The 16,129-nt window shown below is 40.6% G+C and overlaps 9 protein-coding genes across 9 annotated transcripts; 5 read left to right on the forward strand and 4 right to left on the reverse strand. All coding sequences in view use genetic code 12, as the record gives it.

The window, feature by feature from the left end:
• Positions 1-1,899: 1,899 nt before the first annotated feature.
• Positions 1,900-3,039, forward strand: ECM33 (3-prime end of ExtraCellular Mutant protein; the record flags this gene model as incomplete). Its single annotated transcript, XM_001385449.1, has 1 exon — positions 1,900-3,039. A coding segment is annotated over one exon (1,140 nt), but the record flags the coding sequence as incomplete, so codon positions are not given.
• Positions 3,040-3,452: 413 nt separating this feature from the next.
• LAB2 (Lipoyltransferase (LIP2)) lies at positions 3,453-4,337 on the reverse strand (the record flags this gene model as incomplete). Its single annotated transcript, XM_001385799.1, has 1 exon — positions 3,453-4,337. One exon carries the CDS (start codon positions 4,335-4,337, stop codon positions 3,453-3,455), a length of 885 nt encoding a protein of 294 aa, XP_001385836.2.
• An 876-nt stretch (positions 4,338-5,213) lies between these two features.
• On the forward strand, positions 5,214-6,917 carry PICST_62745 (predicted protein; the record flags this gene model as incomplete). Its single annotated transcript, XM_001385450.1, has 3 exons — positions 5,214-5,351; positions 5,391-5,813; positions 5,895-6,917. Coding segments are annotated over 3 exons (1,584 nt in total), but the record flags the coding sequence as incomplete, so codon positions are not given.
• Positions 6,918-7,194: 277 nt separating this feature from the next.
• Positions 7,195-8,263, forward strand: PICST_90569 (predicted protein). Its single transcript, XM_001385451.1, has one exon. It carries the CDS (start codon positions 7,205-7,207, stop codon positions 8,165-8,167), a length of 963 nt encoding a protein of 320 aa, XP_001385488.2. The 5' UTR covers positions 7,195-7,204; the 3' UTR covers positions 8,168-8,263.
• A 486-nt stretch (positions 8,264-8,749) lies between these two features.
• On the forward strand, positions 8,750-9,633 carry PICST_32818 (predicted protein; the record flags this gene model as incomplete). The annotated part of the gene is made up of 2 exons (XM_001385452.1): positions 8,750-8,785; positions 9,007-9,633. 2 exons carry the CDS (start codon positions 8,750-8,752, stop codon positions 9,631-9,633), a joined length of 663 nt encoding a protein of 220 aa, XP_001385489.2.
• Positions 9,634-9,826: 193 nt separating this feature from the next.
• On the reverse strand, positions 9,827-10,147 carry PICST_48852 (predicted protein; the record flags this gene model as incomplete). Its single annotated transcript, XM_001385800.1, has 1 exon — positions 9,827-10,147. A coding segment is annotated over one exon (321 nt), but the record flags the coding sequence as incomplete, so codon positions are not given.
• A 603-nt stretch (positions 10,148-10,750) lies between these two features.
• Positions 10,751-13,189, forward strand: PICST_73005 (predicted protein). The gene is made up of 2 exons (XM_001385453.1): positions 10,751-10,857; positions 11,388-13,189. The coding sequence occupies exons 1-2, from the start codon at positions 10,797-10,799 to the stop codon at positions 13,094-13,096; spliced, it is 1,770 nt and encodes a 589-aa protein (XP_001385490.2). The 5' UTR covers positions 10,751-10,796; the 3' UTR covers positions 13,097-13,189.
• A 161-nt stretch (positions 13,190-13,350) lies between these two features.
• PICST_84683 (hypothetical protein) lies at positions 13,351-14,452 on the reverse strand. Its single transcript, XM_001385801.1, has one exon. The coding sequence runs from the start codon at positions 14,436-14,438 to the stop codon at positions 13,503-13,505; it is 936 nt and encodes a 311-aa protein (XP_001385838.2). The 5' UTR covers positions 14,439-14,452; the 3' UTR covers positions 13,351-13,502.
• Positions 14,453-14,911: 459 nt separating this feature from the next.
• PICST_73482 (predicted protein) lies at positions 14,912-15,686 on the reverse strand (the record flags this gene model as incomplete). The annotated part of the gene is made up of 1 exon (XM_001385802.1): positions 14,912-15,686. The coding sequence occupies one exon, from the start codon at positions 15,684-15,686 to the stop codon at positions 15,171-15,173; it is 516 nt and encodes a 171-aa protein (XP_001385839.2).
• Between the last annotated feature and the right edge of the window lie 443 nt (positions 15,687-16,129).

The following is a 16,129-nucleotide window of genomic DNA, read 5'->3' on the forward strand; positions in this document are numbered from 1 at the left end:
CACTAATTGGCTTAAAGAGGCAACCTGGTGAGCTCAGAAAGGAAATCGAGTTTTTTGTCGTGGCAACAAGAGCATCTCTGAGCTCATAATGAAAGGAATACCGGTACCAGTAACGACCAAAATACCAACACCACTGAAGGTGCGTAGCCCGAGCAGAAACGACGTCGTGTGCTGGCGGCAGGGCTCTTGAATGGATGTGTCAATATCTTCTCCAGATCCATCGCTCTGATCCAGCTGGACGTTGACTTGAAAGATTTGAACGATTTGCTCCAAATCCATTTGCCTGATCTGGCACAGACAAAAACATTGCGACAAGAGACGGCCACCTCGGCGAAGCTATTCCGAGGGCAGCAGTCCCACATTGTCGCATATTTTTTCCGTTTCACACCTCCTCAACGGAGGCGGTAGCCAAAAATAACTCAGTGGGTGAAAAATTTCAACCTTCAAATATTTCTTAGTTCGGTGAAGGTTTTTTTTTTGATGTAGGTAATTAGTATGTTAGACTGTACGTCTAGTTGATTTGATTGGGACTTACTCTTCCAGGTTGGGCTCGGGACACTCCACGATGACAGAAAGTTTTGTATGTAAGCTCTACTTGCATTGATATAGAATTAATTAATTTTTTACATAATAAATCACAAATATTAAATTCTGTCTGCTCCTTGTCTGTGCAACCTCGAGCCTCTGCATTCTGATCAAGTGGCCCTGCCGTCCAATTTTCTTTTATAAAACCAATTGCTCCGGCCCAATTTTTCATCGGCTGGTTAAATTTCTCCTTAGTGCTTCTTCTTGTTAAGTTCTTCGATTTCGTCTGTCTACTATCGTTAACTTTTTTATATCACATAAAAGATGCAATTCAAGTCTCTTGTTGCCATCTCGGCCTTAGCTGGAGCTGCCCTCGCTGCCAACAGTATGTATTGATTTCTAAATACCCGATTGTTCAATTTGTCCGTTTCCTTGAATTTGGGACTTTGCCCTTCACAGGCCAATTTCTAAATGCCCAGACACAGCCTTTTTTCAGATTACAGCTGTGGTCTATACTCGAATTAGATCTAATTTGCTTGAATTCTCTACAGGAGCCGTACGTCCCTCGTTTCAGATAGTAGCTGAATTGTCAGTCTGGCTTTCTCGAGCATTTGTCGATATCAGCGAAGAAACTAGCTACAGGCTCAAATATTAGTTGATTCTAGTGTTCTACAACATCGTCTACGGTGGGGCACTTTGTAATTAGCCCAATTTGAGTAATAGAGTTCAAGTGAGGTGGCGTATATCCAGTGGATTATTTAGTTTCAGTCTGTGACGAATTTGGGCCGAATTTCCTAATTTTTCAATCTTCCACTTTCCCCATTTCTCGTATAGAGGCGGGAACGAGCTCTAGTTTTCACTATTACATGAATTTTGTGAGTTTTGCGGCTCTCGGATTCCTTCTAGCAGTAGCTATGATGTCTCGTCAACTATCTCCGAGGTACGCTTGGAAAAGCTGGCAGATCATCGTTCTGAACGCTAGGTCGAGGAAGCTTTTCAATTCTGTGTTCGTTGAAGATTTCTTGAATCCTGATTTGGACAGGTGAGAATATAAAGAACTATATTTTCATGCACAAGAGGCCGGTTTACTTTGCGACATTCAATTTACAATAAAAACCGGTTCTATGCACCGGATCTTCAAACCGGTCGTGCCGAGTGGGTCAAGTTTTCGATGTATTTGATGTCTCTTTGATAATAGGAGAGACTAGAAAATATCGGTTTGAAAAATTGCGAATTTTTAACGAAAACCGCCGACCCCCCAAAGCCCCCAAAAACGAAGTCAAGAAACAATTCTCACTGGTTTCAAAGCCATACACTTGGACTTATGAACAAGCGGTAGATTCCTTCGAAAATGATACTAACTCCATTATAGACTCCACCTTGACTACAGCCACTCCTTCAGTCGCTAGCGGTTGTTCCTTTTCCAGTTTTGTTGCCACAGCTTCTGCCCAAGTTCAACAAGTTGCTGCCTGTGCTACTGCTGTCGGTGATATCACCATCCGTGGTGACTCTTTCGGTTCTATCGAATTGACCGGTTTGGAACAAGTTTTTGGTTCCTTGAAGATCCAAAACACCACTCTCGCAACCACAATCAACGCACCAACTTTGCAGTTGATTTCGGAAGATTTCGAATTGTCTGGTTTGACCATCTTGAACACTTTGAACCTTGCTCAATTGAACACCGTCGGTTCTCTTAACTGGGTCACTTTGCCAGCCTTGGAAAGCACCGGTTTGACTCAAGGTATCACTGCAGCTGATTCCGTCGTTATCTCGGACACTGGTTTGACCGCTTTGACTGGTATCAACGTTGTTGAATTGCAAACTTTCGACGTCAACAACAACCAAGACATCAACACTATTGACTCTGCTTTGCAATCCGTCACTAGCCTTTTGTCCATCTCTTACAACGCTGAAAGTGTCGATGTCGTTTTGGACGAATTGACCTCTGCCAAGAACGTCGTCTTCCAATCTATCAACTCTTTGTCTGTTGGTAACTTGACCACCATCAACGGTTCCTTGTCTGTTTCTCAATCTTCCATTGATGCCATCGAATTCAAAGACTTAACCTCTATCAGTAACTCCTTGACCATCAACAAGAACTCCGAATTGGAGTCCTTGGACTTCCCTAAGTTGACTTCTATCGGTGGTGCTTTGGAAATCTCCGACAACGACAAGTTGAAGTCATTCGACGGTTTCCCAGAATTGAAGACCATCGGTGGTTCCGTTGACATCAACGGTACCTTCGACAACGGTACCTTCGAATCCTTGTCCAGAGTTGCCGGTGGTTTCACCTTGAAGTCGGACGGTGATATTTCTTGTGAGGAATTCAACAAGTTGAACTCTGACGGAGACATCAAGGGTAACAAGTTCTTCTGTGCCAACGCTGCCGGTGCTTCTTCTTCTTCGTCTTCTTCTAAGAAGGGTTCTTCCACCGACTCCTCTGACTCCACTGAAACCGCTTCTGAAACTGAAACCAGCTCCACCAAGGCTTCCGACGCTTCGGTTCACTCTGGATTCTTGGCTTCTTTGATTGCTGGTTTCGCTGCTTTGGGTGTTGCTTTGTACTAAGCAAATAACTCTGTTTGTTGCAGAACAGTTGAATCGTTTCTCCAACCAACGTTGTATTACTTCCCTAATAATTGAATAAAACAATTGCATAAGTCAAGATGATAAAAAAAAATACATTAGACAAATCAACCTGGGCTTTTCTAGAACTTGTCTTTTTATCCAGTCTTTTTATACGGTTGTTATTTATCAACATTTTTAAATTCTATTCGTTATAGTTCCATATTTTCTATTATTAATAATTATTGTTACAACCACTGAGTATTTTAGTTAGACATTTAAAAGTATACCTTTGCTACGACAAAGCTCGACAATATAAAAGTCCGCCAATTTGATATCAGTATTGTAGTCTATCGTTACATCTATTCTATTTCAAGATCCTCGCCGCTCATATGTTCTACAGTGGTGATGTTCAAAAGCTTGGCCAACTCCTTAGCATACTGTTCACCAACTTCCTTAATACTTACTTCAACATCTGGTCTCAATTTCTTGATCGATGTAGCAGTTGTTTGGGGTAATCCACACATCTCAAACAGATTCAAGTACTTTAAGTCAGGATCTACATTCAAGCCAATTCCATAAGATGTAATTGCTCTCTGGATATTGGTACCTACCGATGCGATCTTGTAGTTGCTCTCCGACATCCATACTCCAGGGTTTTCATTTTTATAGCTCTTCAAACTGTAGTTCTTCTGTAACAAGTTCTGCACCGATTTCAACAAGACTGAATCAACAAAACATCTGACCGTCAAGTTCTTGAACAGCTTTAAATCCAAAATGGTGTATGCCACCAACTGGCCGTTTCCATGCCATGTCACCTGACCACCTCTTTCCAACTGGTGGTATTTGCAACCTGTGGATTCATACTGGGCAATTTTCTGTGCCATAAGAGGATCCTGCTTCATTTTCTTACCTCCAGTATATACATTATCGAACTCAAATGTGAGCAATGTTGGCAATGGTTTCATCTGCAAGATCTTGATCAACAATTCTTCCTCATAATCGTTCAATTTATATCCCTGCTCGGCAACATCGCGCTGTTGCCTTCGTATCTTACTTTCCATCTTCTTGAAGTCGAGGTTGGCGTTGACCATCATTTCCTGGATCTTCTGGCCCTTTTCAAAAGAGGTGATTCCAGGAAAATGGATATGTCTGAGAGTCTTGTAGTTCTCCACTATGGGCACAAACTTGGTCACACATGCTGTGGAGTTGTGTCTCACAAATGTGCGATATATGAAACTGGACATCACTGCTAGCAGCTTCGAATCTTGCAGCCTATTTGAAAAGGATAGCCGATACACAGATAAGGAAAGACGTAGATTACAAACTGAAAGATGCCAATTATGATATAGGTGAAAAACTTTCCTGCACTTTACACCAAGGTAAATATCAGATTTTATGCTCTTGATCCGAAATAGTGGTTAAAACACAACTCTTTTTTTCAACACAGAATAAATGGAGACTGGGAATGAACGGAAAGTGGACAAGTTGTTTCCCGAAAGACAATTGCCGAAAAATTGAAGGACATCATCACCTAAGAGGAAGAAGATGTTTTATATGAGTTAAAATATCAATACAAAACCTAGCTAAGAATGTCTCTGCATACAAGCCTTCCTCCATAAAATCTGAAGAGTGCAGGCAGCCAAAAACACAAGATTTTGTAGATAGTTGCAATTCGAATATTTACTTCTCTCTTTGGATGTCTACCAGTTACAACTTTTCGATTTTCACCTTTTCCTTCCTGAATTGCCACAGAGATGCTGCTGGATTCCAGCACCCGAAATCCACAGCTACATGCGCCTGCTGGGCTCCGCGTGCCTTTGAATCTCACAACTTCCAATCTCAGTTCCCCCACAACTGCGACAACGCCTACTTCCGTATCTTCTCGGCACGGTCTGAGTGAGATTCTTTCGTCTGGATCAGATGGGGATAGAGAGTCAGTTCCCTATACTGCTAAGTCGCCATTTTCGACTCCCAAACAGCCAATAGGTAAACGTAGAACAGTCATTGTTAACGACTTCAAGCCTTCAAGTGCAAGGAAGCCTCGGGCTGGACCACTTTCAGAATTAAATGAAAATTCGTCTAAAGCAATCAAAAAGACTTCAAGCAAACTAGCAGATATTGAAGATGATCCTGTAGTGCAAACAGCAGAGTTTAAGTTCCTTTACCGTTTGTATGTTCCCAACAAGTATCTAATTCGTAACAACAAGATGCTGAAGAAGAACTTGTTGAACCACCTTCCGTTGATTATACCTTCGGCTGTAAATGAGACATCTCCCACAAGTTCTACGAGTTCTCAGATATCTTCACGAACATCAAATGACTACGCGGGTCTTAATTTCCAAGTTCATCTATTTCTCAGCTCTATCATGGTGAATTATATCAGCTCCTGGTACCTCACCAAATTAAACACAGACGATATGTTATTTCTTCAGCTGGTGTATCAGCTTTTGAGCGACTTAGTAAGAGATATCAGTAGAAGAGTCAATGCTGTTTTGAAAGACGAGGTACTGATAGTAGGCGTCATAGATGATGTAGCCTCTATTTTGAACAAGCATATTTCAGACTTGGTAGCCCATGATTCGCAGTATGAGCTTGAGATCTTACGTACCTTTCAAAACCGGGCCAATTCCACTAACGTGTTTGATGAAGACCCTTCAGATGACGTGGAAACTGTCATCGACAGATACTTGGCCTCAAACCATCTAATTTTCAGGCAGAATGTCCAAGATACCTCGTTACAGAATACTATCAACAGACTAGGAATTTCCAGTGAAAATAGTTCCAAGTTGTTCACATTTGAGAAGTCTGCATTCGATGATACTCAGCTCACGGAACCCCCAGACGATCCTCGTCAATTAGAGTATTTCAGAATCATCACCCACAACATATTGGAAGCAACATTTGAGAATACGACAGAAGACTACGCTATAAATCCTCTATCGTCCAAGATAGGAACAAAATTGATCGTAAGCTTGGTAAGTGACTTGATATTTATCAAGATATTCGATAAGTTGTCGACACCTGACTTCATATTGGACACAGTTGGAGACGGAATCGTTAGTGCAATAGAAAAGTATTTGGATAGCAAGTCGTCATCTATTTCTAAGCCTGTTACAACATCCAAATCTGTCACTATATCTTCTAGGGCTCAGGTTATACTAAGTTCTGTCTACAATCGTGTAAGTCGAATAATACTCGGTGTTTCTGTCAGTAAGAATACGGGTGATACCCCTGATAGCAACGATGTAGAGCCTGACATTTTCGGCAACTCGGTATTTCAACTTTTTGACACCATCACCAACTTTTCCAGCAGGAAGCCTTTATTGACTGGAATATTGGTGTTTTGTAAAGATTTGTTGCAAATTAATAGTCTGGTAGCAGCTAAGGTGAACTCAATATGTACCGGATACATTTCGAAAAAGATCCTTAGTTCCAATTTCATTGGCGATGGTAGTTTATCAGGGATCATATCTGATTTACGTGTAAACATTTTTGAAAAGAAAGACGACAAGAAAGAAGAGCTAGAAAAGGACAGAGTCACTGTTGACCAGTTGACTGAAAAGATATTTAACTTGATCCGAGACAAGATTCCTGGCCTTCTTCCTTCTTTTACTCGTGTAACACCTTTTTTCAACTACTTTGAAGAAACAGACGAAGACCTCAAGGAAGCGATTCGCCGAATGCTAGTGATTTTCAACTATGAGAATGGCAGTGATAACATAGAGCTCCATGAGACTTGTAAATTAAACAAGCTTCTCATGATCAACTTGATCGATTGTGTCATCAGAACACTTTATCCTGAGCTTGTACAGAATACAATATAGACAACGAGAAATAGGTAGCACATAATAGCATAAATAATGTAACAAAATCGGATATGATCCGAATCGCAAACTAATATAGTATTCTCAACAATCACTCAACAAGACCAATGTATAAAACACGAAGAAATAGCTGCGAAAAATTCTTGCTGCGAAAAACAGTTTTGTTTATACGACTCAAAAATAATCGTGCAAAAATGGTGCGACAATATTTCGAGCCATTTTTCAGTTTTAATTGGAAGACCTTCTTTTTGCAAGAAGACCGCCAAAGCTTTAATTGTTCGACTATCATGTTTGCGAGGTCTGCATTGGGCAGGTCCGATCAGTTGGTGACAGCTTTGAACTCGCAGAAAAGGCAATTTGTCCTCACAGCAGCCACAACAGCCTTAGGTTCATTACTTTTCAGCGAGGACAACCGGTTGGCTTCACAGATGGAGAAGGGTCTATTGCACAACAAAAATGCTGAAAATTCCGCTTCAATACCAAATACAGCGAATAAATTCTTCCTGAGACCAGAGGCCGAGTATCCTGGTCATGTACCTCTCTACACCTTTGAGAAAATGTTGATGTTCTTGGGTTCCTCAGTAGGTGCCTACACACATCCCGAGCGAAACGAGTTCATTGTAGCTTTGGGAGAGTCTACTGCCATCACTCCAGTTTTGAGACGGTTACAACATCAAATGTTGAGCGACCCTGTGGGAAGACAGATTTTGCGCGAAAGACCTAGAATGACGTCGACGTCGTTGGACTTAGAGCATCTTAGGGAATTGCCCGATAACACTATTGGTAAGACTTATGTCAAATGGTTGGACAAGGAAGGAGTCAGTCCGGACACGAGAGTTGAAGTCAAATATATTGACAATGAAGAATTAGCCTACATTTACCAACGTTACCGTGAATGCCATGACTTCTACCATGCCATCACGGGGTTGCCTATTATTATCGAAGGAGAAATCTCAGTGAAGGTATTTGAGTATATGAACATCGGCATTCCCATGAGTGGTTTAGGGGCCCTCTTTGCCCCCTTAAGGTTGAAAAAGAGCCAGAAAGAAAGACTCTACAACATCTACTACCCATGGGCATTCAAAAGTGGCTTGAACTCCAAACCATTGATTAACGTCTACTGGGAGAATATTCTCGAAGAGGATATCGATGAGTTCAGAAAAACAATGGGAATCGAACAACCACCAGATTTGCGTAATTTGCGTAAGGAATACTTCAAAAAGTTGAAGGAGGCAAAAAAGATCGTCTAGTTCCATCAGAGGGGAAACAAATCGACAATAAATTCACTAAAACCAGCAGCTAATTGTACATAGAGAACATAATGATAATTTTACGAAAAGTTTACGAAAACACGAAAAATTCTGTAATGGTTCCAAAGACAAAAACGATATCAACATTGAAAGCTTTATCAGGTCCTAACACACCACCACACACCAGGAAGCTTCCCCATACATGCTCTAGATTACCGTGAATGTTAGCCAATACTATATTATGTTGTTGAACCACGTGACATAAATATTGAATGAGGTTCCTCTAGTCATACCGGCTGGATATAGCTAGCAAGTTCGTACCGAATTTTTCTTGAAATCATCTCGGACCTTCTAAATGCATAGACACGGATTATGTGATACTTTGGCTAGTCAATTGAGTACATACGCCATACGACTTTAATCGTGTGAGGTATGGACAGCTTATGACCCTCATCTCGTCTGCTCAGCCGCATCGCCCAATGGGGAAATTTCACCTGGGACACATCCCGGAGTCGTGAAACGAAACACCTAATGAAAACAGTCAATGGTTGTTATTTGGAGTAGTTGTTATCAATTGAAGCCATGTCACAATTTCTCTACCAATACTTTCTCAAGAGGGTAAGTACAGTGTTTTCAATTCGCGTTGAGTTAGTATATAAGCATGTTTGATTTCGAGAATCTGAGAATATCTATGCTAAATAAGAATTCGATGAGGTTTATGAATTGAATTCCTATGTCAGATTTACATTTCAATCTCATGCTATCATATATCAATTGTATACGGAATGTATAAAATAGTTCAAAATTGTTCACGATGATTATCTGTACTAACTTTTCAGACCAACTTGGACCATGTTTTCCCTGTGGGGCCCGAAGAGGATCCTTACTTTGAAGAGATTCCACCCGAGGAACTCCATTTCTACCAGAGAAAGGGTGCCAAAAGAAAGAGGAAGTTGCCTAGTGTCATTCCCAAACACGACTTGGATATCTTGAACTCGGTCAAGCGGAAGGCTTATCGTTTGGACCTACAACTTAGTATCTGTGGATTGAGACTTGGATGGGCTGGTATCATAGGATTGATTCCATGGATTGGAGATGTGATTTCGTTGATGTTTGCTCTACAGATTCTACACGCCGCTCAGCGAATCGAAGGAGGACTTCCTCCATCATTGCAGCTGAAAATGATAGCCAACATTGCACTTGATTTTGGTTTGGGGTTGATTCCTTTACTTGGTGATTTCTGTAATATTCTCTACAAGTGCAATTCGAGAAACTTTATTCTACTCGAAAAGTATCTTGTTCAGAAACACGGTGGTATTCCGGTGAAGGCTCATTCGGCGGAAAAGAGTAAAAAGGCGTCAGACTTCCCCAATGATGGCGCGAATCATAAAGGAGTTTCTAATGTACCAAACAGTGCTCCTAATGGTTCTGAGAAGAATCAACATTCTGTACAAAATTCTGTCTGACGTTGACTGTTCTGTTTACACAGCTGATAGCAAAGATTGCAGCTAGTAAAAACAATTCATGATGTACAAATATAAGTATTGTAACAATCATAGATAAGTATTGTATGCTGACGAAGAAACGTAACATGATATCTTCCGGTTTTCTTTTCTGTCTCTTAAATGTAATAGTAAATTTTCTACGGTATTACTACATTCACTCAAGATTCAGGTATTCCAACTCGAGAACATCCAAGCGCAGCTTGAAGTCGTCGATGAACATCTTTAGCTGATCGAGTTTCATGAACTCAAGCTCTAATTGCGTACAGTTGTCAAGTAATGTTTCTACGTGGTCCAATTCATCTTGCAAGTGTAATTGGTCTTCGAAGTAATTGTTTTCAATGAGTTTCTGCTTGCTGAGAATGGACTGATATGTTGTGTCCGCCATAGTAGATACATGGTCATTGATCTTGTAGATGAGATAATCATAAGAAAGAGCGAGCTTACGAAGCTCGAGTGGGTCAGGGTCGTCTTCTGAGTCTCTGGACTCGTAATCTCTCGTAGTTGTGGCATTTGCGGAACCATCAATATCGACACTGGAATCCAAATACACATTGGTCGAGTTTCTTGCACTCCCACCTTCATTTGATTGTACTGGATCAAAACTCAGAACATCTCCAGATATCCCATTCTGATCCGCAAAAGAAGACCCAAATTCAGACATTGATGAAAATGACCAGCAGGACAGATGATTGCAGCCTGATGAACTGTGAATATCTCTTTCTACGGTAAAAGCCGAAGAAGATAAACTTCAATGTGAATTAGAGGCTGATTCCTTAATTATGCGCACAACACAATCTGAGTTCTCCTAATTATACTACCATACTGTACTTCCGTAGAAATAGTATTAGAGTGGCGGAGGCTTTTCGTATCGAGATTATCAATTGTCAATTCACTATATGTGGCTGTTAGACCCGTATTCCTCTCATCCGTACTCTAATACTCTTACCTCTAAACGTTAACTATGGCACTTCTGATTTTCCAAGCTCTTCTTGACTGCGCTCGCTACTTTATGCTGGCTCTCTGTGGGCGAAAAAAGGGAGCTCCACACAAAGTGAAATATCACTTTCTTTTCCAATAGCACCAGAGTATCGTTCTAAACCATTGAATAGCTTAGAGTGTCAGCCATGTCATCGTCCGGCTCGTACTCGCTCCAGAGCATCAACCCCAAACTCCTCCGGAGAATCTGTAAGTATTGAGCCAGTATGAGATCTCGTCTAATGAAGAGCTAGATGTAACGTCAAACGTTTATCTTGTCGTAACAGCAAATATCAAACGTAGCAAATCAATCATATCTCAATCAATCATATCTCAATCCTACTTATCAGAGAGATCAATCATGGTGTTGAATTTGAGAAACATTCTTGATGATATTCACTTAATCAGTATCAGTTCCATCAATGGACCATTCCATATCTACAGCACTATACCAGTCATTATGTTATTCTTCTATATCATTTTGAACATTATCAATCGCATCGTAATAATCAAATGCCAAGTTCCGGAACCATCTTCTAGTATTGAAATCTTAACGATCATCATTCTACATATTCGGGGGCCCCCCGTTATCACCCACTCATATCGTGATATTGTCTTTACTGATTACTCATTATCATTCTATCATTGAATTCTATGATGATCACTATTTTCGCTGTAAAAAGTCTCATTCATTCTTGAAATCTCATCTACCATGCTATTCAACATACTAACTTATTCAGACCGTGCGTGCAGACCTTCGAACTCCGAGCCCAACTTGGCTCTCAACTTGGAGATCTGTGATTACGTGAATGCCAAACAGGGCTCTATTCCTCGTGAAGCTGCCATAGCAATCGTCAAGTTGATCTCTCAAAGAGATGCCCAAACTTCAGAGTTAGCCATCTCCTTGTTGGACAACTTGGTCAAGAACTGTGGATATCCGTTCCATTTGCAGATCTCCCGTAAGGAGTTCTTGAACGAATTGGTCAAGCGGTTCCCAGAAAGACCTCCCATACGTTATACGCGAGTCCAGAGACTCATCTTGGCCCAGATCGAGGAATGGTACCAGACTATCTGTAGAACTTCCAAGTACAAAGACGACTTTGGCTACATCAAGGACATGCACCGTTTGTTGAGCAATAAAGGATATATCTTTCCCGAGGTCAAAGTCGAGGACGCAGCTGTTTTGAACCCTTCTGATAATTTGAAGTCATTAGACGATATCCAGAAGGAAGAGGCTGTTGTACACAGTGCCAAATTGCAAGAGATGATCAGAAGAGGTAGACCTCAAGACTTGCAAGAGGCCAACAAGTTGATGAAGATCATGGCTGGTTTCAAGGACGACAACGTCGCCGAGAATAAGAAACAGCTTACCGACGATGTAGCACGTTTGAGAAGAAAAGTCGAGATCTTGGCGGAGATGTTGAACACGATCCTGAGCTCCAACAGCAAGATTGAAGACTCCAACGAGGCTATTGTAGAATTGTATTCATCTGTGAAGAGTTCTCAGCCGATTGTCACCAAAATCATCGAAAATGACAACGGTGATGAAGAATATGTCCAGGAACTCTTGGGCTTGAACGACAACATCAACTTGGTTATTAATAAGTTCCAGTTGTTGAAGAATGGCAAATTAGACGAAGCTTCTCAGATTAAAGTTTCCAGTGGTTCTGGCGCAGGATCCAATGCAGCCGAAGTTAACTTGATCGATTTCGACGATGACGACACTCCCGTAGGCTCCAACCAAGCCGAAGACCAGGGCTACAACGACTTGTTGAGCGACTTATCGAACTTGGCATTCACATCTAACGATGCCTCTAAGAGTAACAACAGCAGTAGTAACACTGCCAACATCAACCTCTTTGGTGCTGGAGGATCAATTGCTTTAGGTGATTTATCCAACAACTCTACCCCAGCCCCAACTCTTCAACACCCACAGCCCACCACTAACGCCAGTGGAAACGCAGGCAACTCCTTAGACTTATTGGGCGACTTGAACTCTCCATCTCAGCAGTTACAATCCAACACCTCAGCACAATTAGATCCGTTTGGCTTAAATTTCCCCAGCTCGACTCCAAGCCAGGTACAGAACCAATTAGGTCAATTCTCTGGTTCGACTATTGCTATCTCACTGTCTTCTGTGTTGAAAGTCGAAGTGAGTGTAGCTCCCAATTCTTCCAACCAGTTCTTCCAGGGTAGAGCTTTGTTCAGCAACGTTCAAGCACAGACTATCTCTAACTTCAAGTTTCTCATTGCTGTTCCCAAGTCTTGCAAATTAGACTTGAGACCTCAAACAGGCGATACAATCTACGGCTTTACCAACAACAGTATATCGCAGGATTTCACTATCGAAAACTCTTTGGACAAGCAGTTGAAGATAAAGTGGAAGGCCGAATACACCATTGGTGGTGAAACCAAGGATGAGACTGGGGTTAGTGTATTAAACAATTAGTATGCTATGTATTGTTACGTCGTTATTTTATTCGTTTATTCGTTCATATTCTTTTAAAACTAGACAATACATTTTATAATTGTACTTTCTATACATTTTTGTGCAATAAATTCTGAATTAATACTAGAAAACAAACGTTCTATCCGGAGACATTATAGCAGTCTAAAGGGCTACAAGCGTTATAGATTAAGACATTGAACGATTCTATAAGAAATATATATAGGAAGACTAAATTACTAAATTGCTTATAATTTACCAGAACAACGTAGATTCACTATAAATGTATCATAACAATCGAGATAGAGCAGCAACTATGTGCTACAAGAAATAAATAGAAATAAACAGAATAAAATACGAAACTAAAATAAACCTCTAACCAATGAAAATAACCCAATGCAAAACAATCTCAAGGTTTTACCAAAGTTTCGTCAATAACAAATATAAATCCGTTATCAACTTGTTTAACTGACTCAACCCTGATCCAGTTCTGGGTCTTACCCTTCTTTGATTCTAATTGAACAGCAAATTCATCGGTGACTTGATCCTGTTTGATTCTAATAGAATCACCGTTCATGAGTTTAGTGAGGATAGTTCTGGTTTCATTTTCTATCTGCAAGTTCTCCTCGAAATTGACTACGATGTGGTGACTCAAGAAGCTATTCAAATTGTACTTCAAGATCTTTTCTACGGTCTCGTCATCAGAATCCACAATAGGTCTAGGGAACTCCCATGGCTTATAACCTTCCAACTTATTGGAAATGGCATCGTTGGAAGGAGCAATGATGATCATTGTTTCATTGGTCAACTCGGTCTTTGCAGAAATCTGTTCGTTATCACGAATATAACCGGACATAATGGAGATATCCTTAATTAAAGGTAACACCGATTGCAATATGTTCTGCTTACTGTCTTCAAGATCGATCTTGAAAAAGAGCTGCACGTCTTCACGCTTATCCTGTCCTTCTTTGGAAACAGCCTGCTGGAACGAAGCCAAGTCAAAAACGTACTTTCTCTTAGACTTAGTGCTTTTGGTTTCTTCCAAAGCAATCTTGAAATCGTTCAAGTTGATGACATTTTTGGGTTCTCTCTTTTGAATAGTTTCGTGTTCCAAAGCGATTTTCAAATCGTCTAGATTGATAACGTTCTTAGCCTCTCTTTTCTTTGGTGATTCGTTCTCTAAAGCGATTTTCAAATCCTCCAAGCTAACGACATTTTTAGCGTCTCTCTTCTGGGGAGCTCCATTTTCCAATGCAATATTGAAGAACTCTTCTGGTTTGACGACATTCTTGCTGGCTACTACAGCCACAAGCGATGCTAACAGAAAAACGGCATTTAACTTCATCTTGTCACTTTCAACTTGTCCTGATAGTTGGTATGTGTTACGCAACAGAAAAGAGGCTGTTCAAAATATCCAGTCATCCCTGGATGAAATGTTCGGCAATCATGTGCGTCAAATCACGCCTGTTAGATCACATGGAAGAAAAGCACGTGATAATAAATATAAGGCGGTAGGAATGTTTCGACCTTCTAGAGATAAAGTCGATTCCATAAAGATTAACTATGCTGTTACTGAATGGACTTTACTAGAGGATAATTTTGCAGTATATAGGGAATAGAGGGACTAAATGTGGAAATAAATTATGAAAAATTGTGTGTTTGTAATTTGTGGTAATCTATTGGGTTCTCGTTTTCGCAGCCATTTCGGCATCTCCCAACTAATGTCAATGAGAATAGAGTTCTTATGGAAAGAAGTAGAAGAGTCTTCAAGGAATCCTAATGTGACCACAAGTTACTTTCTATTCACCTTGTGCAGTTAGCTCTGTGATTGCAGCTTTAAAATACATTAACTAAGATACAAAAATACAACACCTAACTAGTTCAGTTGAAGGTTGTGTAACGAGCCTATACTACTACTAGACTATTCATACGTAATAGAAACGATTCCAGTATAAAAGAACTCTCCTTCCCTGTACAACTTAGAATAACAAAAGACGATGTATACCCATGCCCATAACCTACCTATGTGAATGCACCAATACGCCTAGATTTCATTCTCTGCTACAAGATGGCACCACTATTGTTCGTTCAGAGGATGCGGCAATGGCGGGAAACTCAATCTCGTGCGCTGCTCCTGGAGATTCAACCGTGACAAACTGTACTTGAGTCGTTCCTTCTTATTGTGGAGAAATTTGAGTCTCGTGAGCTTCAACTCGTCTACGTCCTTAGATATCCTGTTTAGAGGGAGGTCAATTACTGAATCTCTCTTTGAAGCTCCGGAAAGCCGCACTGCTTGCAAATCACGTTTGTTCTGGAGATTTGTTTGTCTTCTATGAAGTCTTTGTAGCGATCTGTCAATTTTTACCATTAGTATATCCAACTGTGGTTCGACTTCGTTTTTGAAGCTCTGTTTGGCATTGTTGAGATCCGATTCTGGAATCAAACCAAACACACGTCGGGTGAGAATTACATTTCGAACACGCGGTATATCGCTGGTAGTATCCACGAGGGTTTTGAGTGAGTCATCGAGAAGATTGACCGATTCTCGGAGTGACCCAATGCAGTTGGCGAGACTATTGTAAGGATGAGACATGATAAACAAAACGTGATATATAATTGAGCTGAGATGGGATCAACAAGACAAAGGCTGTAGAGATAGAAGCAGTATATGTGTATAATTGCCGGTGATTTTATGATTTGATGATTTAGTGATTTGATGATTTAATGATTTAACGAATGTCTGATTAGTGCTTTCTTACGAATACAGTACGAATTTGTAATATGATTTGTATGAAAATGCCAGTGCACAATACCCACCTGTAGGATTCTCCACCGAGTATGACAATGTCTTTGAATAACGAAAAACGTCTGTGCCAGCAATCTCGTAGCTCTACTTTTCTGAAAGTGACAATTTAATGTTTGTTTATATGCTTTCGCACTGACATAAGCGCTGACATCAGCATAGCAATAATCAGTAGCCGATTCTTCTCCTCATACTAACAACACGCTACTAACTAAAATTTAAAGAATATACGA

This window comes from Scheffersomyces stipitis, chromosome 6, assembly GCF_000209165.1.
Source record: "Scheffersomyces stipitis CBS 6054 chromosome 6, complete sequence".
In the NCBI taxonomy this organism is placed as follows: domain Eukaryota; kingdom Fungi; phylum Ascomycota; class Pichiomycetes; order Serinales; family Debaryomycetaceae; genus Scheffersomyces; species Scheffersomyces stipitis.